Source organism: Pleurodeles waltl, chromosome 2_2 (assembly GCF_031143425.1).
Source record: "Pleurodeles waltl isolate 20211129_DDA chromosome 2_2, aPleWal1.hap1.20221129, whole genome shotgun sequence".
Classification (NCBI taxonomy): Eukaryota; Metazoa; Chordata; class Amphibia; order Caudata; family Salamandridae; genus Pleurodeles; species Pleurodeles waltl.
In genome coordinates, this window is record NC_090439.1 from 1,112,421,110 (window position 1) to 1,112,448,137 (window position 27,028).

The window sequence follows — 27,028 nt, forward strand, 5'->3', positions numbered from 1 at the left end:
GTTGAAAATGAGAACCTTCACTAAGTCCCCCTTAATGGATGGTATGAGGGTCAATTCCAAACAGATCACCTGCACTTCCCAACAAGCTGACATGAAGGTCGGTTTCCACCACAGGCCCAATGCTTCCATCTAGTCTCCAGTGTCTAGGACAGACAGGACAAGAGACAGAGTGAGCATTTTGAATTTGTCTTTCTGCAAGAAGATGTTAAAAGGAGATCTAAAAAATAACCAATACCTTTGCTCTTCTTTGACCTATGGAATTAGCAGAAGTAACAGAGATTTCCTACTTTAGAGGCCGGAATGCTCTCTATGGCTCCTTTGGACAAAAATACCTGCACTACCTGCTGCAAAATGGACGTGTTCCTCCATCAGCTGCCCTGATAGAAGGTGCATTGGGGTAAGAAATGGAATGGTGTAGCGCAGTTTGAGAAACTGGAGGACACATGGGTCTGAAGTGATGGCTCATCACCCTGGAAACTTCTGCAACCCAAAATAATACTGAAAAGAAGTACTGTGTCCCATACAATGGAATGAGGAGGGCCCTTACATCTTCAAAAGTATTTGCACCACTGTGTATTTTCAAAATTAGAACAGATGGAGGAATTCATGGCTGCAGATTTGTAATCGAACAGAATGTTAACTTAGGGGACTGAAAAACATTGGCACAATTATGGGCTTTACTTATTGAGAGGCCAGTTTATTTTTTTCTCAGCTCTATGACTTCCTAGAAAAAAGTAACCTCCTCCTCAGACAGAAAGGTGGGTTTGCCATCTAGAAGAAGCGCGGTGCCCGCTCCAATTGCTATTTCATCTGAAAATCATTGATTCCAAAGCAGTCAATGTGGTCCTCTGAATAAGCAACACAGGATTCCTGGGTACCACCCATAACTGATCAAGTGGTATTTCATGTACTGAGCAAATAGTCCTGCTGCCTCATATCTCCTCAATACCATTCACCGCTAGGCTAGGTATCAGTCAAATAAAAATGATTATCCCTTTTCCCCTGAATGCATAACCTGTCCCCACTCTCGAAGTTCATGAATTTCTTTAGGCTAACGTGTCACAATTACTATCTACACGCAGTTCATCTCAGGACTCTGCCAATGTCTTCTGACTGCTGACCACTGAATACTTCATGAAAGTACTCAAAAATGGATAGGCATACCTGTGAATCATGACAAAAATATGATTCCACTGCATCATAGCCTAGGGAGATGAACTGTTCCCAACCATCACTGAATAATAAAGTTGTTACAAACTTACCACAAAATATTTGGAGCAAACACAAACACACTACTCACATACTACATCTCAATCAGCACTCTTCCAACCATGCATAAAAATACAGTTGCTATATAAAAGACCAACCTGAAAGCACTTTGGATTCTCCTCAACATCAGAAAAGGACAATACAAATGCTGTAATAAAATACAATCACTTACAGACTACATAATGAAATACTGATCATGATGAATGCTATTCCTAATATTGTATTCACAACCCAAAGTAATACAATTTTAGAATTGTCATAAATTCACAGCCCAGTTGCTAGTAAATGAAATGCTCAAGGGGACACCCTGATTGTTGTTTGTTTGGGGGCACTGGACTGCATTGCCCATAGTTCTCCGAGTTCAATGGAAAGAGGAACGAAGACCTACTACTGATGCAGGTTCTAAAATAAGGGCTCTCCACTCCGGCTGCATGTTGCAGGCCAGTCAGCAGTGGGTTGAGACTGGTAAAGGCTGATACTCTCCTCCCCCCCCCACCCCCCCTTCCCCCCCACTTGTCCCCCAACCTTTTCATTTCCATCATTTTGGCTATCTGCACCTGTAGTGGAGGTAAAAAAAAGGCATTTGCTCCTCCCTCAGTTGACTGTTCTGTTTCTGGTGAGAATCAAAAATATTGGACCTTATTATAAACTTTTCTGGCCTGCGCTACGAACAATGAGATTGCAAACACGGAGCAATTCCTCAATGTTGCTTGCAATCTCATTGTCGATTATATACATCTTACTTACAGGGATGTTCCTACATCCACATTGTTGTGGATAGTGACAAGACATCAGACCCCTTCACTTTCTATGGGAGCTCACTCCAAACAGGGACCAAGGATTCTGTCTAGTTCGATTGTTGCATGTACTTCGCACAAGCCAGGTCACCAATACAATTTTCCTGTTGAAATAACAGTAAAAAAAAATATATATAATTCCAATTTAAAAAAAAATAATGAACCATGTCAGCATTCAACAGATGGACAGACATCTGAACCTTATCTTTATTTACTTAGTGATAAGGGTGTTATTCAGGTTACAGGCCCTATAATTAATGCTTTGCTTCCAACAAGGAGATTGAGTTATCCTGTTACGCATGATGTTGTGGCTGCACTGTAACTTGCCTCTCTGATTTGCACCACAAATAATTTGCAATCTCCATGTAACAGGCATTTTAACTGCAGAACTGAGAAAGTATCTAATTTTATTTTTTTAACAGGGTATGTTATTGTCAATCTAGGCAATTGGGCCTAGAAGGTTGTGTGTGTTTTTCGCCCCCCCCCCCCAGTCCCAGGGCAGTTTTCTACTTTGTAAAGAAACCAAGCAACAAACCACTGAAGCATATAACAGACATTTACTACGGTAAGTGAGTTTCCATGGTCTGGGCATTTGGGGGTTATGCTGATGTGACTAACTTGCAGGTGGAGAAAAATGCCTGCCGTAGGAAACTTCTAGGTGTCACTCCGAAGCATGCCAGGTTTCACATGAACAGCTAGGTCTAAGATATTTCGAATAGCGGATTTAAATCACTCTATTTAAGAACATCAGGCTGGACAAATCCGGCCTCACAGTTAAATCATCAGTCATCTTTGACTGATTGAAGTTAGATGTCATTTTGAAAATACTCTGGTTTAAATATATTTAAAAGCTCAATAATGGCCTCGGTGACCAGAGGTTATTATCTAACCATGGCCAGCTGAAAAAAGGGAGACCACTTGGGCCAATAAACCTTTCTCTTATTTTAGTAGTATGGGTAGAGGACAACTGAAAGCAATTAAATCCTCTATAACATCTAATTTATGAATAACTAGGTGAAGCATGGAGTCATATTTATCATTTGTATTAAGCACTTACAACTGTTGGATGCTGTCTAAATTTCATTAGGAGTCTATTCACAATTACTTATCATTCTACACAGGATAGGCTAAATTTAATTATACTAATCCATGTCCACATAAGTCTTCATAGACTGAACCACTAATGCATTTTATGCTTTGTCATTTTTATGCCACTATACAATGGAATCATCTCATTGGGGAGGAGGACTTGTAAGGCTGCTAAGTAGGTCTGGAGGGCAACTTCATTATCATATCTTGGGTGGTTGTGATCCCTTTCTAGAGACTGTCAGAAAATATTGTTCCTAGTCAATACAGAACATTCGCATTTGCCTCTGTATTCTAGAAGAATAAACTTCTGCTGATTTCAGAGGCCTTCACAGAATGACAGAAAAGGCGGTAAACCAGTTCTGAGGAAAGTCTTCTTCCCTCATACTCTTATGTCCACCCAGAGCACACTGCTTGAAAAGCATTTTCCATTCCCCGATACTGCAAGCTAACTTGGCTGAAGACAGAGACAAATCCGTATACTCCAACAACGCATCCACGATTTACAGCTAAATGCTGAAAAAAGCATTCACATCATCAAGAACAGCGCAAACTTGTAGAGATGCTCTAAGGAAATCTTGTTTTAGAGAATCCAATTGAAAGTTAGATGTGGGAGGGGCTACAGTGCCTGTTGCACAAATGTGCACTAGTAAAAATAAACTCAGATCAAAAAAACAGAAGGACTGGAAAATGAAATGTCAATTATTTGTGTGATACAATCTTTGGAGGCAATATTTAACAACAACCACTGTTGACGATAGAATACTAGAAGACTTTAACACAATCATTACGAACGCTACCAATAATATTTGAATATTTATACAAAAAGATATGGTTACCTTTCTTTGAATTGTTCAACGAGGTTGTGGAAATGTCTTCATTGAAGTGATCTGTTCTGAATGGGTTCCCAGTGCTGACAGTCACTGATGCATTGAGCTCAGCAGGTGCAGTCCTGAAAGGGTTTCCAACGACTGGAAGAAGAGGTTGAGGCAAGGCGTGATTGTGCAAATTTAAATCAGTGCAAGCAGCAGCTGAAAAAGATTTATGGTGCATGTTAATTAGGTTTATTGTGTCCATTTGATGACCTAGCAAAAGAAATACAAATACTGACTAAAATATGGCCCAACAGAAATATGATACAAAACACCGGCTGAACTGATTTGTAACCATCAGTAGATATCAGTGAGTTTTGGACACTTTTTTTTATATAACAGACTGTAAACTAGCTGGACCATCCAAACAGGGTTTGCCATGTTTTACCTATTAATTACTATGCATTTGCAGCCTTTATGAATAGTCCAGAAACCCTCATTCTGTTGTATCTTCAGTATGTCCACAGAATCAAGAATCTGCACTTATTACGTTTGTCACTGCATCATTTACAAAATTTACGACAGATAGCATCGACGTGATTATACAAAACTGGCCCCAAATGCAAGCTCACTGCTGAAAATCCATTTTCTGGCTTATAGTGCATAGCTCCAAGGCTGACTGTTCTCCTCAATAATAACAGGAAAATGCTGCTGCCCGTACCTTGGCCGTAAGGATCCTGGTGGGACTTCCAGTCCCAGGATCCCTCCAGCAGCAGACACCTGACAGGGGGAGGCTCCCTATTTACGGGAGCTACATAGCGCGCCGCATTTCAGCGCGGCACATCTCCGCTGCCCGTACCTTGGGCGTAAGGATCCTGGTGGGACTTCCAGTCCCAGGATCCCTCCAGCAGCAGACACCTGACAGGGGGAGGCTCCCTATTTACGGGCGCTACATAGCGCGCCGCATTTCTGCGTGGCACATCTCCGCTGCCCGTACTTTGGCCGTAAGGATCCTGGTGGGACTACCAGTCCCAGGATCCCTCCAGCAGCAGACACCTGACAGGGGAGGCTCCCTCTTTACGGACGCTACATAGCGCCGCATTTCAGCGCGGGGCGCGCGCGGGCCCGTTTTTTGCACCTGTCATCGCCAGGAGGAGACTGGGCTGGGCCACCCCCCTAAAGATTAATCTGTTTGGTTATTGGTGTTGGTTTAGAGGATTTAGGAACATTGTTTGTTTAGTTTCATCAGTTCTATATGACTACGAGCAACACCCAGCATCAAGGGGTCAGCCGAGCAAGACTCCATTTACCCTTGCTCTCAGGGGCTTCTTTCCCCTCTGATACCATTTGCACCTGACAGCAGGAAACAGGGTTGGCTATCTTTTCCAGACGTGCTTGGAATCATCTAGGTAAGGAGTCTTATCGATGGTCTTAGCTCTACTGTGATCATTTATTGTTCTCATTATTTCCCTCTTCCTGCTTGGTTATTGGAAATACGATATGGGGAAGCGGAAGGCTGATGATGTATCAGTATCCCACTCGGGTTAAAAAACCCAAAAAACGTCCTGCTGAGAAAGTGGAGGGATGTTCTACTACAAAACTACAGCAATTCAAAACAATTGATTCACTGTTTGAAGAGGTTGAGGCAATATTGAGGAGTTCTTTCGTTATTGGCCCTTCTATTCCGGATACTATTCCTCCTAAAAAGATTCCTGAACTCTTTAAGAAAAAATCACAGATGCACAGACTAGAGGTTAAGGCGGATTTGCACCCTCCTCCTCATTCCCAGGTTGCAATTCCCTCACTTCTGGAGATCTCACCATTATTGGTGGAAACAAACGGATGTTCTCCTGTGGAAGGTGCACCTTCCCTGAGGTGCATGTCTCCGCCTCTTATTACCATTCCTTGTTCAAATAGGTTTTCGGTTTTGTCCTCTAATTCTGTAAGTCCTGGACACTCACAAACTTTTATCGTAGATTAAAATTCCGATTTTGCTATTTGCCGACGATTCCCTCCTGATCTCTAGAACTCCTATGGGCCTTCAGGTACTTGTGGATAAGTTTAGTTCGTTTTGTGGTGATTTTGGACTTGAGCTTAATCATAGCAAAACTAAACTTATGACCCTGGGATGTGGCCCTACCAAGAGATATTCCATTTTCTATAATGGTACCCCCCTAGGCAAGGTATGCTCCATAGACTATCTGGGGGTGAGAATTAGCAATAATCTGCACTGGGGGGCCCAAATCGATAAAAGTTTAGCTCTTCTGGCCCATAGATCTGGGGCTATTCTACGTTTCCACAAGTCTACCTCTGAGAGAGTGGTTACTCCAACCATTAAAATCTATTGAGCAAAGGCACAGAGTGCTGCGGTCTATGGGGCAGAAATCTGGGGGTCCTCGAACACTGGCAAGCTCGCAGTGGGGGGAAACAACTTTGTAAGGTCAATTTTGGCTTGTCCTCGTAATACTCCACTGCTGCCAATGTTCTGGGACCTTGGTCTTTCATGCATCTCAGATGTAATTGCCCTACGACCATTGCTTTTCTGGGTCCGCGTATGGACCACCCCTGAGCTATCCACATATAAGGAGTCTATTCAAGACATCCTACACAGACCTAATGTACTTACCATTCCTTGGTTTAATCACATTTCAAAATGGTTCCATAGACTGGGTCTCGGCGGGTTTTGGAGCCATCCTGACAGTATAAGGAAGGATCAGAAGAACCATTTGAAAACTGTTTACTGGACGTATGTCAGGGAAAACTATCTGCTGTGCTCAACACATGGCAGATTGACTTTACAATTTTTATTTTTTTTTTACTTTAAATGGTATCCTTATCTTGAACCATTTATGGATACAATTCTTGACCCACTAAGTAAGAGTCTGTATATTCAGTTTAGATATGGTTGCCTGCCTCTCAAATCTTACGGTAGTACTCGGAGCTTGACTCCAAGATCTGATCTTTGTCCTAGTTGTAATCATACTTCAGAATCTATTTTACATTTTATGTTTATATGCCCCGCATATATGATTGCGCGATGGAAGTGGTTACGACCCGTGTGCAGAAATATGGGGATGAGACATTGTATGGCTGCCTTAAGGATCATGATGAGGGATACTTCCTCCCCCCTATCTTGTGCGGTTAGCAAGTACATTGCAGCTGCTTGGCATATACGTATCCGTCTCCTGGAAAAAAATGATGATGAGGAATACATTTTTTTAAATGTTTTAGCTATTAATTTCTAACCATGCACTTAAGACTGAAATAAAACCCCATGTCTAATTCGAATGATAGGTATTAGGGGTTATAGTGCTTTTTGAAGGAAAGTAATTTTATGTGTTTTAAGGCTGAACATCTGTTATTTTATTTTATTTTTTCCCTTTTATCAAAAATTTTTGTATTTGAATGTTGTTTTTGCTTTTATGGTTGAAAGTAATCGAATAAAGCTATGTGAAGTAGAAGAAAAAAAAACAGGAAAATGAGAATGCCACTGAAATTTTTTATAGTAAATAAAATTAAATGTACCAAACAACTCTGGCCTAAACAGACTGCAGCAGATCTTTGCACATTCTAAATCACAATGCTCACTGCTGTTTGCCCGTTATTTTCTGGGACACTGCAGTATATATATTAAAAAAAAAAAAAAAAAAAACTCCCACCAATTGGTAAAGTCACACACTGAAGGTGCCTAGATTTAATAAAATTCTCAGGTGGTGGGAAGAAGCACTCAGTGGCAAGACTTGAAACATGCTACAGGATTCCCTTCACACCTGCAAAGTGATGGCAACCTGTTAAAGATTTCAAGATAGTCCTGAAGGTCTACCTCATTTCAATTCAACCTTCAATAATCTCCCATAAATAACTGTAGCAGAACACTTCCAAAGAGTCGGAAAAGTAAACTAAGGGCCAATTCAAAATTCAACTCTTGGCTCTGGTGACAGCAAAGTTACAATCATTACTATTGTTTGACTCTCTCACTGAAAGTTATTGGTCCCAGCTAACCAATTCTCTTCTATTGGAAGACAGAGGTGTTGTTTTTGACACCAACGTTTTTAAGAAGGGCCATATTACTAAATGTGTTTCGATCAGACAATGGCATGGCCAAGAGGACTACAACCTTTACGAAGAAGAGGCTACCAGTCTGCAGCCAACCACTGTCTCTGCACTCAGCAGGATGTTTTGAGCGCTAGGGGTAGATGTGGTAGATGTCCAAAAATGCCAAGGACACCTGTTTGCTAGCACTAGACTCTGAACGCATCCCTCCAAGCACTTCAGTGCATAGTTTCTGTACCACCAAAAAGGTGAATATATGTAGAACAAAAGGATGGGTTAGCACACAAGTGGTCAAAAATAGCCTTGTTCTACAGACCACAGGTTACAGTTTTCGATATCTCCGGTGACCTACATTGACTTCATAAGTGGGGTTACTCTACTTCATTTAGAGGATGCGGAAAAAAGGAAAGTAGGCATTACTTAAAGGAATCAACGTGTTGACAGGTCTAATTTACAGAACTAAATTTGTTTTTCATGGTGTCTAGATAAGGTTCTGTCCTAGTGAAAAATGAGTGGATGAATTTTAAATATTTACCAGAAGAAGCAGAGAGTGTTTGATGCGAATGAATGGAGTGCAGAAATACAAGACAGTAGTGTAGAAGCCCAACTAACTGCAAATGTCCATTAAGCTGATGAGCTTCTCAAGTGCTCAGCAAATGAAAGAAAGGAGTGTAAAGATACATTTTCAAATCACAGAGGATAAGACATACTTTATAGCAATTCCATAATTAGGCACAAATCTATAAGGCGGCAGGAGGTTTTAGAGCAATTTCATATTTGAAAGATTTATAAACAAAAACAATTACAGGAGAGGTATGGAGACAAGAATAACAAAAAAACTAGAGACACATGCCTAAGTACAATTATATCTACTGGGTAGGAGACATGGAAGAGTAAAACAAGGGTATCAATGGATGCTGTAGATTGAAGTCTCACCTTTCTGTACCTCTCGTATAGAGCTGCTGACAACAGTCCACCATTTCTGTGCCTCTCGTGCATCTTCAAAGTTAAAAATCATGGGATCACCAGTTTGACCAACAACAGTCAGTTTGTGGCACTTGGGGTTCACTACTTGGTAGGACACGTCCTTGAGATTAAACTCCGCAACAACCTGCATGAAAAACACAATACAAAGTTTAAAAGTTTGAGAAAGTAGTGCATAATAGCCAGAAAAGATGAAATAATATATAAGAAACAGGCAAATAGACCACAGGAAAATAAAACACAGAGCCGGATTACGAGTGAGCCAGTAAATTCCGACCCGTGTGTAAACGGTGCTTAAATCCCCAGAAACTCGTGATAGGTGTTTTTTATTGCACACTGTAAAGAATGTACCCCATGCTATTGTGATTTAGCATTGGCGATACAAAAAGCATCTAAACTCGTATTCAGGTTCATAAGAGCAGAGGGAGACTCACCTAGTGCACTAGCTCTGCCCACTTTCAGGCCAGCTGCACTATTGCACCGACCATTTATTTCTACATTCACCTTTGCTTTGATACCTTGATATATATACCTTGAAATATGCACTAATTTCTAAGCATTACAACGCTTTCTGTGAAGAACTTTGTTAGTCCTAGACTCACCTACAACATATCTACAACATATCTTGTCTCATGGCTCCATGCGGCTCAAGGTCTCAGTAGGATGAAAGAGAACTGTTGGGTCACCTGATGGTTCATGACTAATTCAAACTAAAAAGTAATATAGAACTCAGCACATTTGAAAATGAGGGTAGTTTTATTTAAAATGACGTATTCTGATTATAAGGTGAAATCTGGTCACGTCAAAGAAGGGTTTTAGTGGCCCTTTTCCAGAGCCACTCTTGGGCAGAATTATGCAGACTTGATCGTATGAATTTTTATATCTGCAAGGATTTTAAACAGGTCTTTTATCTCAAACATAAACCCCTCCCCTCTCAACTAAAATACATGTTTATACTTTCAAAGAACTAGGCCACATAGAAAGACATGGGAGACATTGTCTCGATGTACACTTCTAACTTATGGCTATTCGAAATCCCACACTGATTAATTACTAAAATGAGTAATTTTTCTTATCCGAATTGAGGAGGTTAACTCCTCTCAATTTCTAATAAACGATGTTGCAGAGAGTAAGATTAAATATTATCCACCTCTCTGAATACTTTTGGTTTTCTTAAATTCCTCCTAATTTCTCACTCAGAACTTTTTATATGTTCTACTGCAGATCTTGGTACAAATAAACAGGGTAACCCAATATTCCCCATAGAACTGGGTAATCTAAACTGTAAAACATACAATGTTCATGGAGGAATCATTTGCAAACAAATATTTCAGTGATATTAAATACTATTAATGTTGTAATTAACCATAGATGAAATTGCATAAATGAATAAATCTTCAAACAGCGTTTAATTTGTTTCTGGGAAAATGAAGACGTTTTATATATTCACTAATAATATATCCAACAATGTAGCAAAGCAACAAATAGATTTTTTTTGTGTTTTTATACAAATGCACTGGTGACCCTTCTAGTCCACAGTCCCTTTACATCCAAGGGACAGAAAGGGAGCACCAACCCTCCTGACTCTCCAACCACAAAAGGTTTGAGTCCTATATGCAGTCTTTCAAACAATCAGAAATCACGCCTAATGAACTACAGCAGCTCATACAAACAATTGTGTCATGGAGAGTATAAGGTCAACGTTTCGGTCTCCCAAGGCTTTAACTGTCCATGAGACCATCCTCAGGACAAAGTGTCAAAGTGGATTAAATCACAATACTTTTTGCTCTACTACACAATAAATAACCCACATTAATAAAACACTAAACACAAAAGTCAGCAGAATACCCAACCACGCTGTACATGCAAGTGAATCGCCCACTTACAAGGTGCCCCAAAAAACTGCCTACATAAACCTCAGTGTAAAACACGCCTTTTTCACATTGTCATAACATGCAACACCAAATTTATATACATATACACACACATACACAAACATACAAACACACATACACGAAATAAAATAACATTACCCACCAGTGCTCTTCAAACAACTGACAAAAGTTAAATACCTCCAAGCAAAGTGAACCAACTAATACCCAAAACCAATCCCAAAAATAAAGCAACACAGCCTATTAATATTTGCTTCAATATCAACTTCCTAGAGCAGCACTGCTTAATTCTTTTCATCTGGCACATTCAACTAAACAAAAAACATATCAAGACCAAAGTTCCAACATCCGATCTTCCGTAGCAAGACTACCACAGGACCATGCTTACCGCTAGTCAGTTACTCCAGTATAAAGAAAGGACAATGTAAATAACAACAATTCCATATCAGAATGCAACCATGTGAATGATACATATAACACTCAACTCGGTTGAATCTCCCAACCATTTCATTCCCATTGGTATTATTTAGGGAGGTTGTTCTAGGTTTCATTTAGTTCTTTCAAAATACTCCTAAGCTGTTTTAGACAAAATCTGAACTCCATTGTCACTAAGAATAGTGGACAGAATTCCTTCTGGAACAAAAATTGCATCTAAAAATTTGATTACAGTATTTGTGTCTGCCCTGTCAACAAAGTCTACCACATGCCATCTAATAAAAAGGTCCATCAATACAAGGATGTATTTTGTGCACTCCCCATGGGACCCATGAGATCAAAGGCTACATACTCCCAGAGCTGTTTGGGAATGTCACAAACGCTCACAGGAGATCTCAGAGTGTGTAGCGATGTCAGCAAAGGCACACCCAAGACATTCCCTGACAAATTTTTCCATGGCTAAATCTATACCTGGCCATCAGAAAAGTTTCTTCACAGCAGCTTTTGTCCGACCCCCCCCCAAAGTGACCCTCTTGAAACAAATTTACTATATCTCACCTTATGCCAACTGGTGTGACAATCCTGTCCTCACATAGAATCACATCATCTATGGATAGTTCAACTTTGACCTTCCAAAATGGTCTCACATCTTTTCTGAATTGATCTTTCTTTGTTCGGCCATTCTTGGATAAAAAGCAAGGAAGGCGTGAAGGGAGGACAGAAGCGGTGCTCTGTGCTTTGTTGCTGGATTTTCATTGCGGGACCTTCACTCGTTGAGGGCAGTGGTCCGAGAGGTACTAAATCTGGGGGTGGAGGCGGTCAGCTAAGTGCACTGCTTTTTTTTTTTGGGTGCTTTCCTGTCTTTTTCTTCTACTTCTCCATGGCTCCTGGTAAGCTCCAAAAAGCTGCATGAGCTAGGAAGGGGAGGAAAGTAAATGTGTAAGTATCACCCACAAGTGCAATAAACTAAAAGGATAATGAAGAGAATATTGCACTAGGGGATCATTCAGAACTGGATTGACACAGGAGGAGGCTAATCCTGGACTACAAGGGGTATCACTGATGGTGAGGTATATTAGGGACTTTGTGGGGAAACATTTTAAAGGTGTACCTTCTAGGAAGGAGCTGGGAAAAAGGTCCACCATATCCCACAGCGCTACCTCAGACTTGGTATAAAATGACATGATAGGGGACTCTATGCCCCAGGCCCCCTCGGACAAGGATATGTTCTGCTTGGAACCTAGATTATCATCTTCACCCTGTTTCCCAGTAAGGAGCTTTGGGAGTGTTTACTCCCATGAGGATAAGCACAATATGTGGGGGCAAGAAAGAGTGGGTATGAACGAACTCGCTGCAAGTGAACCCCACCCCAAACTCAGGACATGGACCACAGGGCAAATGGGGAGAAGGGAGAACTGCCCCCAAGTCCAGTTCACTTGGGGGGTGAAAATCTTACCCTCCACGCTCCCATCGGATTTTGTGGCTGGCCCTAGTTCCTCAGCATTTTTGACGTGTTAGTCTTGATGCAAAAAACATTATTATTTTTGAAGCTGTAGTAGTGAACTCGGATACGTTGAAGGCACATAAGGTTTACCTGGAGTGTATAGTCCTGGAGCTAAAGCAAATTATTAGTTGTATGCCTAATACGGTGAGACCTGTCGAGGTTCAGAGAGGGCAGGCAGACCAGGATGAGGAAACAAAAGTTGGAAGTGATAAGGGTTAAGAGATAAAGCCTCTGTATCAAAGGAGAAGCCCTCCTTATATAATTCTAAATGCCCAATGTTAATAAAAAGAAGGGGATGCCGGTATGGATATGGAATCCTTCCTTATTTGGTATTCCGAGGCAGGAGTAAAAGAACAAAGAAAAGAGGGCAGGAGAGATCTGGCAGGGAACGTATAAGGAAAGTCGGTCAGCCGAATCCTTTTGGGGGAGTCCAAGTGGATGCTAATGTTAAAAGTAAAACTTGTATATCGGGTAGTAAAGGTCCAACTGCAGTGACTAAGATTAAGGGGAAGTCCAAGGATAAGGAAAATACTAGTATTTATAAGATTTTGAATTCTATCCCTAAGACATTACAAGTAAACTTGAGTGGCAGATGTCAGAAAGGGTATCTGGTATGTAACAGTGGGCAAAGGGAGGCTCCCCGCAATGACTGAAATCTGGAATCAGGAGCTGGCAAGTAGAAAAGAGTTTACTAATGAGATATGAAGTACAGATACACAGGAGCATAATATCAGAGGGCACCCCAATGTAGATTATTGTTGGGTGGTGTTGAAGCTACAGAGAAGGCGACAAATTCTTTATGGGTTTATTTCGAGCCTTCATTAAGTAGACATGTACGGAAAAGGATAAGAAAGTTAAAAAGGATAAGGAAGTTACTCTCCTTAAACAGGTCACGGCTGCTGGAAGTTTTTTCCCTGTGTCCCAGTTTGAAGTCAATCTTAAGAACTGATAGAGGTAGGCTTACTGCAGAAGACAGATGGTAAAGATGTCACAAAGCTCCTGTTGTATTCAGGATTGGTGAGAGATACCATTCTTAATGCAGAAAGTGAGCTACAAATTCAAGGTGTGAAAATATTCAGGGAGCCAGCTAGGGTAATAGATGGGGAACACCCCGCAAGTCACATTCTACGTTTTCTGAATCATCATGGTGGACTAAAGTCAAACCAAGTTAAATGGGGGCAGCAGGAAGGTCCTACTAGTAATAGATTTGTTATGGAGAACCGGGATCGAGGTTACTATCCCTTCAGAGGATAAAAGCAAGTATGGGGGAGATTCCATCTCAATCTAACGGGTAAGACTGTTTGAGGGGGGTGGAGGCGGCCCATGATTTAAGTGAGGTGGATGAGGAGCAGGACTCTCTGCACAGCATCAGTTTGCTCTCCTGGAACATATATGGGCTAAGTAGTGCAAGGAAACAGCAAGTGGTTGATAGAATTTTAAGGCAGTATTCTATTCTCTGTTTTCAAGAGACTTGGCTGTGCAGAGAACCCCACCATTAGATGGTTTTATGGGGATTTATCAAGCTGCCACAGAAAATAATGTAGGCCGGCCGGCCCTCAGGGGGATTGTTAACCTTGGTCTCGACCCAGGGTCTGGCAGACTAAAACACAGTGTAACTGGATAATGGCCTGTGGCTTACAACTGCTGGATGTAGGTAGGAGAAAGAAATATACTATTTTAAATGTGTATATATAAATGTGTATGGTAGCACTAATTATACTGGGCAGATTGAATTGTTTAGAATTATGTTATTGCCATAGGTGAATTATACCCACAAACCATGACTATTATGAAGGGAGATTTTAATCATAAACGGCTCTCGGAGTTGGTGGATAAAAAGTACAGGGAGTGTCTCGCTGCTTTCAATATACAACCTATTTGTATGCCACATAATGTGGCAATTGGGAAGGATATTGCTTCATCAGATTTCCTTTTGTCAAATGGATTAGTGAATTTAAATGTTTGTGTGCCCCCCGATATCCCAGGTAGAAAAACATTTAAACAAGACAATCAGATGTGCCCAATAGATTATGTGTTTGTATTGATGTAGGCTTTTGCATTGGTGATGAACTTTGAGGTCTTGCGGGTGGAGGGGAGTGATCATTATCCGTTAAGAACTATTATTCAAATGGATGAAGGACCTAATGTTGAATACTGACTGCTTAAAACATTTACGAATAAGGCTCTCGGGAAAGCACCTAAATTTATTGAAGGAATTGCAGTGCAATTATAGTGCTATAGATAATGGGGAGGTTCCCTTAGATCGTTTAGTCGAGTATGAGAAGGTAATAAATTAGGTGGTCACAAGCCTTACTCCCGAAGTCAGGAATTTTAATATCGGTCACTCTAAAAATAAAGCTAGGAAGCATGAAATAAATAACTGGTTTGATAAAGAATGTAGAATACTAAAATGTAATATTAGTAAAATGGAAAGGTACCAAAGGCGTGTAAGAAACATAGATGGTGAACAACAGCTTTATAGTTTAAAAAGAGAACTTAGAATTTTGGTAGCACAAAAGAAAAAGGATTCAAAAGAAAAACGTTGGGATGTGATGTTAAAAACTATAGACTCTAACGATGTTAGGAAATCTTGGAGATTAGTGCAGTGTGGAAGAGTTATTTCTCAAAAGTGGACCCTGGACAGGTGGGAGAGGATGTGTGGGTAACATGTTTAGGAGAGACATAAAACCATGGTGTTTCGGTAGAGCAGAGTAGCACCATCTTTAGTACTGAGAAGGAAACAAAGATGGGCTTTATTAAGTTAGTAATTAAGGATACTATCGAAAGGATAAAACTCACAAGGGCGGCTGGCCCTGATAATGTGTCAGCAGTTGTAATAAAATCAAATATTGCATGGTGACCAGGCTGTTTCACTCTGTCTTCCAGGAAATCCTGGAAACTGTAAGAATTCCAGAGAGTTGGAAAGGAGCTGTGATAAAACCAATCCACAAAAAAGGTGTTTATTCTCTTCAGGGAAACTATACGCACATTAACTTGCTGGATATAGGTGTCAATATTTTTTCCAAGACATTATTGAAGATGATTAAGGAGAGGGCAGATGCAAATTCTATCATGCCTCCAGAGCAAGGTGGTTTTAAGGAGAGTCACTCGACGAGGAGGAGCCAAGATGGCGGCCGGGACGGTCGCTTGATCCGAGCGCTCCGTCTCCGGCCACTTCGAGTCATCCTGGAAGGCGCCCCCCCAGCGGCCTGGTAGCAACGGCCGGGACGGCGACCTGACCGGGGAAGACCGGTGCATTTAACGGACGCCGCGAGCGCTCCTCGGATCGCGAACGGGGCGAGATTGGGACTCGCCGGTCCGCGACGGGAGCAGTACGGAGCGAAGGGAGCTGCGGTTGCACTCCCGGTCGCGATATCGCCGGGCGCGGCCGCCTCCTGCCTCCCCACCAGCCCGCGGCTGGGGGAGCAGGGAAGACGTGGCCGGCAGTGAACTGGGCAGTTCATCCTACCAGGCGCCCCGGCTCACCGACACGAGGAACCGGGGCGCCATCTTGGATTTCGGCGACCGGCACGGGCAAAAGTAGCAGTGGGGCAGTGAAGAGGCCCGGAAAAGTGGACTCGGAGCGGCGGTGGCCCAGCGGGCAGCGGGGATTCCAGGTGTAGGCACATTTTAACTTCAACAAAAAAAAAAAAAGAAAAGAAAGAAAAGAAGAAAAAGGAAATTAAAGAATAAGGTGAGGAGGGCGCATACGAGGTGGGGAACACTAATTCTACACGGAGGAGGTATACCTCGGGAACGGCAAGCGCCCCCCCCTACACCCCACCGCTCCATCTTCGCGATTGGGCAAATAAGAAGCGGACCGCGCGCTCCTGGGAGCACAGCTTACTTAATAAACGCAGAATGGATGGCTGGGCTGGACTGTGGATATGGGGCCTGCCCTGGGGTCCTTAACGGAGGGTCCCTGCCGCAAACGCCCCTAGCGGCGCAAGGTATATTCGCAGTGCCCTGCGAGCGTCTCAACCTGTGTTTTCTCCCGTGTCTTGGCGCCTCACCCGACCGTCCAGCACTTCTTCCCTCTTTCGGAGGGAAACTTCTGGCACCAAGCCCTGCCGCCACACAATAAGGAACAAGTGTTCTTCCCTAACGACTGCACCCTCTGCACACCTCAGTGGGTTTGGTGGACAGCCCCACAGGAACGTATAGGTGGATCAAAGAATTCATCAATGACTGCAGTGTTAGTCACTAAACACTCAGGTCATAATAAGCCAAACTAGGACTAGATGTTCCTTTGCTTTGCTGCCTAACTGCAAGACCACCAGTGCGAAGTCCCTGCAGTTCGGGAGGCAATCTCATAGCAGCCAAAATGGCCGGTAGAGCCAAGTCAACCAAGAACCCAGATCGAACTACCCAAGCGACAACGCCCACAGATCAACAACCTGGCCCATCCCTACAATCCCTGGAAAGCACACTTCTAGCGCATTCTACTCAATTCGAGAAAGTATTGCAGGCAATACTGGACACTAAGTCGTCCCTGGAGGGCAGAATTGATGCAGTGGCGCAGGACCTGAATCTTCTACGAGTGGATCACCGTAGCCTAGCCGAAAAAGTAAAAACAACTGAAGCTGAAATAGCGGAACTAACTCCAATAGCGCAAGGGAACCAAAAACAAATTCAGCGCATGGATGAAGAGCTGAAGATACTCTGGAGAAGATCCGAGGAAATGGAGAGCAGGGCGCGCCGAAATAACGTGAGATTTCTGGGTTTCCCGGAAAGTATGCGTCAACCGGAAACAGAAATTTCCCTAGAGCAGTGGCTAATCAAGGAAGTGTTGAATGGGGCTCCATCCAAGTTTTTCTCGATTGAAAGGGCCTATAGAGTCCCGGGCAGGCCTCCAGCCCCCGGCCAGTCCCCTAGACCACTGATTGCCAGGTTCCTGAATTACAGAGACCGAGACGCAATATTGCAACAATTCCGCAATAAGGGCCCGTTCAAGTATGAAGACTCGAACATCAATGCCTATCCAGACTTCACGCAAGAGGTGCAGAATCAGCGCAATTCTTTTGTTAAAATCAAGCAACGCCTACGAGAACAGAACATAAAATATGCCCTGCTCTTCCCAGCCAAGCTAAGGGTAGTGATGGAGGACCGCACTCATATATTCACCAGCACCGAGGATGCCTGGACATGGCTCCACGCCAAGGGCCTTGCACACCCCAGGGAAGACGCAGAGGAGGACGAGAAACGGCAGAGACCCACTGCAGGGAAGCGATTCAAACGGCGCACCAGAGGCCAGCCCAATGACTGGCAAGCAGCAGAGGAAAGAGCGAAAGTGCTTAAAGAGACGCTGCTGCACATGCAAAGCAGCAGTATAACTCCCGGCGGGCTTGTGGGGATGGAACCGGATTCAGACACAGCCAGCTCCGTATCCACGGTAACAAGAGAACTAGGTGGGCCGAAGGTCACCCCAAGATCTGCCGATGAACTATAAACCACCTGCTTAGGTCCAGAGTGAACACCAGAGATGGCGGCAGCATCTGGGAAAAATTATAGAGACTTCACGACACTGCCGAGATGTGGGGATAAAGTGCTTCCGACAATATACATCTTTGATATAAATACTAAGCTAAGTGATTTGGGGTACAAACAGGTGGCATGTGGCGGGTGGGTGGGGCCAGAGGGAACGGAAATATGCCAAAGGGGGGCGCCTGAAGATATTGGCAGACTCAGTCTGCGGCATGTTGTGAGCCCCTTATAAGAGCCACATCTGTAAGTTATGAGAATCCCACTGTGCGAATCCAACTGGATAAAAGTTATGTTACACATTTTTAAGTTTTGTAGTTTCACCGTAGTTGTGAGTAGAATAGGGGGTTTAATCAGGGGGGAGGGGATTAGTAGTTTAGTAGAAATGCAGCGATCGGAATTACTTAATGCACAAAAGATGGACCTGCACCCGCTATATCTAAATATTAGCAGTAGAAAGGCAGAGACCAGGTGGGCCAATATTAAAACCAGGCCCACAATACAGCAACATACCCCCTGCACCCTACAAGATGTCTTCTAGAAGTAACATGGGGAACCAATATATCATATTAACATGGAATGTCAGGGGCCTTGGGATGCCGAGCAAACGGGCTAGAGTGTATGCTCGACTTAAGAGACAAGGAGTGCATATCGCTATTTTGCAAGAGACACATATACTAGAGGGGGATCTACGAGACCTGCGTGTGAAATGGGGGGGCCAGCTGATAGGCACAACGTATTCGACCTTTGCGAGAGGGCTGCTGATTTGGATAGCAGCGGGAGTTCCATTCCTCATGTCAGCACACAAGATAGACCAGGGAGGGAGGTACGTAGTAATGGAGGGCAAATTAGATGGCAGACAGCTGGCTGTGGTTGGGGTATATGCCCCCAACAGTAACATCACAGGCTTTCTTACCACTCTCACCCCAACGTTGATGTCCCACCCCATGCCTCTAGCCATTTGGGGAGGTGACTTTAACAGCACCCCAGTAGCAGCATTAGACAGAAACAGCACCCACCAGAGCGCATCAACCAACAGGAAGCATACAAGCCCCCTACAAGAATGGGCAAACGTTATGGGCCTATTCGATGTATGGCGGTTAGGCCACCCAGAGCAAAAAGAATATTCATTTTATTCGGTTCCACACAACACCCACACTAGAATTGACATAGTATGGGGCACCCGCGAAATAGGGGCGCTAACCACTGAGTCCGAATATTTGGCAAAGACAGTTTCAGACCATGCGCCTCTGCGGGTAACTCTGAACTGGGGCAGGGCACGTCAGGTAATTCCCACTTGGAGATTCCAGGCGGAGGCTTTACAAGATAAAGCATTTGCTGCAACACTGGGGAAATCTATAGGCCATTATTGGGAAATAAACGCTATGTCTGCAACAACCCGGGCGATAGAATGGGACGCCCACAAGGTAGTGGCCCGCGGAGTATGTATGTCCACTACGTGGGGAGCGAGACGCTCCTTACAGACGGAAATTAGCAAACTTGAGAAGGAGCTGAGAGTTGCGGAGAAAGCGGTGGCACGGGGGGAAATTGCCAGCACTGTCCTTAAAGAAAAGCGCTTAAAATACAATGAGGCAGATAGCAGGCTCCGTTGCCACGACTATAAATATTACTTAACCAGGTTGCAAACAGAAGGTGATAGATCAAGCAGAATGCTAGCGTGGCTACTCCGCGAGGATAGACAGCAAGCTCCAATAGGGGCCATCCGGGTGGGCGCGCAAGAGATGGCTACTACACAAGCAGAAATTAACGAGACGTTTAGGAATTACTACTCTAACTTATACACTAAACGTACTTCGTGCACAGCTACACAACTAGAGGCCTTTCTGGCGGACTCCTTCCTACCCCAACTACCACAATCAGATAGAGATGGAATTGAAACCCCTATAACAGCAGCAGAAATAGAATTAGCCCTTGCACAGCTGCCCAGGAACAAAGCGCCCGGCACGGATGGCCTCCCCTGGGAGTATTACAAAGCTTATTTACCCAGTCTGAAATCCCATCTGCTGGGAGTGTTTCAGGAGGCGTGGACTAAAGAAAGCTTACCCACATCCCAAAGGGAAGCTATGATAGTGGTACTCCCTAAACAGGGTCGTGACCACACGGATGTGAAATCTTATAGACCACTATCGCTGTTAAACACAGACTGCAAAATATTAGGCAAAATACTGGCCAACAGGTTAGCCCCCCTCATGCACTTATTGATACATCCAGATCAAAGCGGCTTCATCCCCAAGCGTAACACCTTCCTAAATATTCGTAGGTTGCTGAGTATAATAGGAGATACCCCCAAGAACGCACAGGAGGAAATGGTGCTCTCATTGGACATAGAAAAGGCCTTTGATACGCTCGAATGGGACTTCCTGTTGGCCACGATGGCCCGCATGGGAATAGGCCCTAATTACATCCGCTGGGTTCGGACATTGAACTCTAATCCGAGCGCGAGGGTGAAGTCAGGTGGGGTGATCTCTGATAGTTTCCCGATCTCCAGGGGGACACGGCAGGGTTGTCCATTATCCCCGCTACTGTTTGCCATAGCAATGGAACCGTTAGCGGCAAAAGTTCGCCACATGGAGCACAAATGGGGAATTGTTAGAAATGGATTACATCACACGATCTCACTATATGCTGATGATGCTTTGATATATATTAGGAACGGTTGTGCAGCTATTCCACCTGTAATATCCTTATTGGCTGAATTCGGAGGCCTGTCTGGCCTTGTGGTAAACTGGGAGAAGTCGTGTGTCTTTCCCCTGGTTAAAAGGGCTCCCAGCAACCATGATCCTCCAGAGGTAGGACACCTTAAGTGGTGCCCTACAACATTTAAATACCTAGGGATAAACATATACCATGCCACGGAAGACCTAAGAGATGGGAACTTGGGGAAGGCGCTAACTTCTATAAAAGGCTCCCTACAATTCTGGAACAAGCTCCCTCTCTCGCCACCCGGCAAGGTGGCGATTGCTAATATGTTGATTCTACCTCGGCTTTTATATTACTTTGCGGCCCTGCCGATAATCATTCCCAAACGCTTCTTTAGCAATCTAAACACAGCATTATTGCAGCTTATTTGGGGAGGTGGCAGAGCGCGAGTGGCGCTATCCACAATGCAGCATCCGCTGGATAACGGTGGCCTAGGAACTCCGAATTTTTAAAAATACTACGCAGCCGCACAACTTCAATGGGTCCAACATTGGATCCACAGACCAGAGCAAGCGGAACCTATGAGCCTCGAGCCCCGGCGGAACGGGATCCCCCTTTTAAATTGGCTATCGTCAAAGCCCCCCAGAGTGACACGGGTCAACCCTTTGCTTGCAGCTGCGCATACGTGCTGGGCCAGGTTTGTGCAAAAAAGAGCGGATAAGCTCCCATACTCTCCATACGTTCCGCTGAACTTCCTATTGGTGGGAAATGCAGCGAGGATGCAAGCCGTAAAGCTGTGGAATGAAGCAGGAATACTGACCGTAGGGGATTGCTATGAAGACGGTAAATTAATGACGTTCGAGGCTATCCAGGCCCTTACGGAGATAAATCCGGGGCAGTTCCTGACATATCATGCCGTATGTCACGAAATCAGGAGAATATGGGGAATGGGCACCTCGGAACCAGAGATCTCCCCTGTGTTTCACCAGCTTCTACAATATAGTGATCAAACAAAAATAACCCCTTAGCTGCTGGGCCTTTTCCCCCCCAGTGCTGAGCCCTTTTTTGGCTATTTGGGGTAGTTCGCGCTTAGGGCTTCATAACTTTTTGTCCACATAAGCTAACCACGCCAAATTTGCGTCCTTTTTTTCCAACATCCTAGGGATTCTAATGGTACCCAGAGTTTGTGGTTTACCCTGGAGGAGACCAAGAAAATAGCCAAAATACAGTGAAAATTTTGTTTTTTCCAAAAAAATGGGAAAAAAGGGCTGCCGAAGAAGGCTTGTGGTTTTTTCCCTGAAAATGCCATCAACCAAGGGTTTCTGGTGCTGAAATCACTATCTTCCCACCTTTCAGGAACGGGCAGACTTGAATCAGAAAACCGAATTTTTCAACACAAATTTGGCATTTTACTGGGACATACCCCATTTCTACTATATTTGGTGCTTTCAGCCTCCTTCCAGTTAGTGACAGGAATGGGTGTGAAACCAATGCTGGATCCCGGAATGCTAAACATTTCTGAAAACTAGACAAAATTGTGAATTCAGCAAGGGGTCATTTGTGTAGATCCTACAAGGTTTTCCTACAGAAAATAACAGCTGAAATAAAAAAATATTGAAATTGAGCTGAAAACAACAGCCATTTTTCTTTATGTTTTACTCTGTAACTTTTTCCTGCGATGTCAGATTTCTGAAAGCAATATACCGTTTTGTCTGCTGGACTCTTCTGGTTGCGGGGATATAAAGGGCTTGTAGGTTCATCAAGAACCCTAGGTACCCAGAGCCAATAAATAAGCTGCACCCTGCAGTTGGTTTTCATTCTATACTGGGTATACAGCAATTCATTTGCTGAAATATGAAGAGTGAAAAAGAGGTATCAAGAAAACCTTTGCATTTCCAAAATGGGATCAAGATAAGGTTTTGAGGAGCAGTGGTTATTTGCACATCGCTGAATTCCGAGGTGCCCATACTAGCATGTGAATTGCAGGGCATTTCTCAAATAGACGTCTTTTTTACACACTCTCTTATATTTGGAAGGAAAAAATGTAGAGAAAGATAAGGGGCAATAACACTTGTTTTGCTATTCTGTGTTCCCCCAAGTCTCCCGATAAAAATGATACCTCACTTGTGTGGGTAGGCATAGTGCCCGCGACAGGAAATGCCCCAAAACACAACATGGACACATCCTATTTTTTTTATTGAAAACACAGCTGTTTTTTCCAAAGTGCCTACCTGTAGATTTTGGCCTCTAGCTCAGCCGGCACCTAGGGAAACCTACCAAACCTGTGCATTTCTGAAAACTAGAGACCTAGGGCAATCCAAGGAGGGGTGACTCGTGGGGCTCGGACCAGGTTCTGTTACCCAGAATCCTTTGCAAACCTCAAAAAGTGGCTAAAAAAACAAGTTTTCCTCACATTTCGGTGACAGAAAGTTCTGGAATCTGAGAGGAGCCACAAATTTCCTTCCACCCGGCGTTCCCCCAAGTCTCCCGATAAAAATGATACCTCACTTGTGTGGGTAGGCCTAGCGCCCGCGACAGGAAACGCCCCAAAGCGCAACGTGGACACATCAACATTTTTGGAAGAAAACAGAGGTGTTTTTTGAGAAGTGCCTACCTGTAGATTTTGGCCTCTAGCTCAGCCGGCACCTAGGGAAACCTACCAAACCTGTGCATTTCTGAAAACTAGAGACCTAGGGCAATCCAAGGAGGGGTGACTCGCGGGGCTCGGACCAGGTTCTGTTACCCAGAATCCTTTGCAAACCTCAAAAAGTGGCTAAAAAAACAAGTTTTCCTCACATTTCGGTGACAGAAAGTTCTGGAATCTGAGAGGAGCCACAAATTTCCTTCCACCCAGCGTTCCCCCAAGTCTCCCGATAAAAATGATACCTCACTTGTGTGGGTAGGCCTAGCGCCCGCGACAGGAAACGCCCCAAAGCGCAACGTGGACACATCAAAATTTTTGGAAGAAAACAGAGGTGTTTTTTGAGAAGTGCCTACCTGTAGATTTTGGCCTCTAGCTCAGCCGGCACCTAGGGAAACCTACCAAACCTGTGCATTTCTGAAAACTAGAGACCTAGGGCAATCCAAGGAGGGGTGACTCGCGGGGCTCGGACCAGGTTCTGTTACCCAGAATCCTTTGCAAACCTCAAAAAGTGGCTAAAAAAACAAGTTTTCCTCACATTTCGGTAACAGAAAGTTCTGGAATCTGAGAGGAGCCACAAATTTCCTTCCACCCGGCGTTCCCCCAAGTCTCCCGATAAAAATGATACCTCACTTGTGTGGGTAGGCCTAGCGCCCGCGACAGGAAACGCCCCAAAGCGCAACGTGGACACATCAAAATTTTTGGAAGAAAACAGAGGTGTTTTTTGAGAAGTGCCTACCTGTAGATTTTGGCCTCTAGCTCAGCCGGCACCTAGGGAAACCTACCAAACCTGTGCATTTCTGAAAACTAGAGACCTAGGGCAATCCAAGGAGGGGTGACTCGCGGGGCTCGGACCAGGTTCTGTTACCCAGAATCCTTTGCAAACCTCAAAAAGTGGCTAAAAAAACAAGTTTTCCTCACATTTCGGTGACAGAAAGTTCTGGAATCTGAGAGGAGCCACAAATTTCCTTCCACCCGGCATTCCCCCAAGTCTCCTGATAAAAATGATACCTCACTTGTGTGGGTAGGCCTAGCGCCCGCGACAGGAAACGCCCCAAAGCGCAACGTGGACACATCAAAATTTTTGGAAGAAAACAGAGGTGTTTTTTGAGAAGTGCCTACCTGTAGATTTTGGCCTCTAGCTCAGCCGGCACCTAGGGAAACCTACCAAACCTGTGCATTTCTGAAAACTAGAGACCTAGGGCAATACAAGGAAGGGTGACTCGCGGGGCTCGGACCAGGTTCTGTTACCCACAATCCTTTGCAAACCTCAAAAAGTGGCTAAAAAAACAAGTTTTCCTCACATTTCGGTGACAGAAAGTTCTGGAATCTGAGAGGAGCCACAAATTTCCTTCCACCCGGCGTTCCCCTAAGTCTCCCGATAAAAATGATACCTCACTTGTGTGGGTAGGCCTAGCGCCCGCGACAGGAAATGCCCCAAAACAGAACGTGGACACATCACATTTTTTCATAGAAAACAGTGCCTACCTGTGGATTTTGGCCTCTAGCTCAGCCGGCACCTGGGGAAACCTAGCAAACCAGCACATTTTTGTAAACTAGAAACCCAGGGGAATCCAAGATGAGGTGACTTGTGGGGCTCGGACCAGGTTCTGTTACCCAGAATCCTTTGCAAACCTCAAAATGTGGCTAAAATACCACGTTTTCCACACATTTCGGTGACAGAAAGTTCTGGAATCTGAGGGGAGCCACAAATTTCCTTCCACCCAGCGTTCCCCCAAGTCTCCCGATAAATATGATACCTCACTTGTGTGGTTAGGCCTGGTGCCTGCGACAGGAATAGATCACACAACGGTCAATGTTGGTCCTTACGTGAGGCAGCTGTTGACCCTGGGGTGATCCATTCCTGACACAGGCACTAGGTGTAGGCACTCAAGTGGGGTAGTGTTTTTATCAGGACAGGTGAGGAGTCACTGGGTGGTAGGAATGTTGTGGATCCCAGCATATTCCTGTAGTTTGTGTGACAGAAATGCGAGAAAAATAGAGTTTTTTCTCAACATTTCAGCTTTGCAGGGTATTCTGGGTAAGAAAACTTTGGGGAATCCACACAAGTCACACCTCTGTGGACTCCCCCGAATGTCTAGTTTCCAGAAATGTTTGGGTTTAGTGTGTTTCTCTATATGGCCGCCGAATCCAGGACCAAAAACACAGGTGCCTGCCTTACAAAACCAGTTTGTTTTGCCATAGACAATTTTGATGTCTCCACAATATGATTTGGGTGGTGGAATTTGGGGCTGAACTAAATTGGTGAGCTCCCAAGAGAGCACTCTCTCTCTGCTTGCCGCCGCATTCACCTGCTCTCTGGGTTGGCCTAACCCACTATTACCCAGTTGCACGAACAGCTTGCGAAGGGACAGCAGGACTGTCCTCATCACCTCCCTCATAATGTACTGGAAGAGGAGTTTTCGAATGGGACTCCTCTGACTGAAAAATCACTCCCAGAGTCTGCGCCATTGTCCTATCCCTCAGATGCTGTCTCAGTATCTGATGTCTCAGTCTCTGATCCTATGTCAGAGCGGTCCTCTATAACCCGAGTGCAGGCAGCAGTCATCCATCAAGATGCCATCTCTGCTATTGGCTAAACTGTTGCTCTAAAACACTAGCCTACGTAGACAGTCACAAAATCGATGGTGTGTGTGAGATACGTGCAACAGTAGAGGCCACCTTACCTGCGCTTCTTCCCTCAATCAGCACGTACTTTCAAGACACTCAAAAAAACACCTTGTCACATACCATTCGTCACAGTCTTTAGCACCTCCTGCGCCCAGTCCAACAATCATTATTGGTGCTCCCACTCCCTCCTCCTCGGATTCCCTCATTACCACCCAGCAAAAGTGCCCTTCATCTCTACATAGACTTTACTAATGTACTCAGCTATTTACATACAATACAGATGTGCTCTTTGCAGTAGGCATATAAACCTTCTGCGCTTCTTTATGGCACTAAAACTGCCACTAGACAAGTCGGACCCTTTTCCCCCCAGGGAAACCACACACATATTGACAAAAGTGATGTATATATGACAGCCAACCACCTGAAACTCAACTCAAGCAAAACCGAAATAATCCTCTTTGGCCCTCACCAAAAAAACCTGGGACCCCCCATGGTGGCCCACCACGCAAGGCCCTGCACCCACCCCCGCCAACTACGCACGCAACCTCAGCATCATCCTAGACTCCTCCCTCTCTATGACCCAACAAATCAACGCTCTTACCTCCTCATGCTTCAACAAACTCCGTATACTGAAAAACATTAAAATGGATCCCCACAGAGACCAGAAAAACTGTCACTCACGCACTCATCAGCAGCAGGCTTGATTACAGAAACGCCCTCTACGCCGGCACCACTCTAAAACTCAAGTGCAAACTACACGCATCCAGAACTCAGCAGCACGA

General features: G+C 44.3%; 1 protein-coding gene across 1 annotated transcript in view; it reads right to left on the reverse strand.

The window, feature by feature from the left end:
* Positions 1-27,028, reverse strand: part of LOC138282894 (ranBP-type and C3HC4-type zinc finger-containing protein 1-like) — a 383,289-nt gene that overhangs the window by 302,888 nt on the left and 53,373 nt on the right. The window contains exons 2-3 of the mRNA XM_069220902.1: positions 8,954-9,128; positions 3,992-4,183 (exon numbers count right to left, since the gene is read on the reverse strand). Of these exons, the coding sequence (XP_069077003.1) occupies positions 3,992-4,183; positions 8,954-9,128 (367 nt within the window). The remainder of the gene's footprint in view (positions 1-3,991; positions 4,184-8,953; positions 9,129-27,028) is intronic.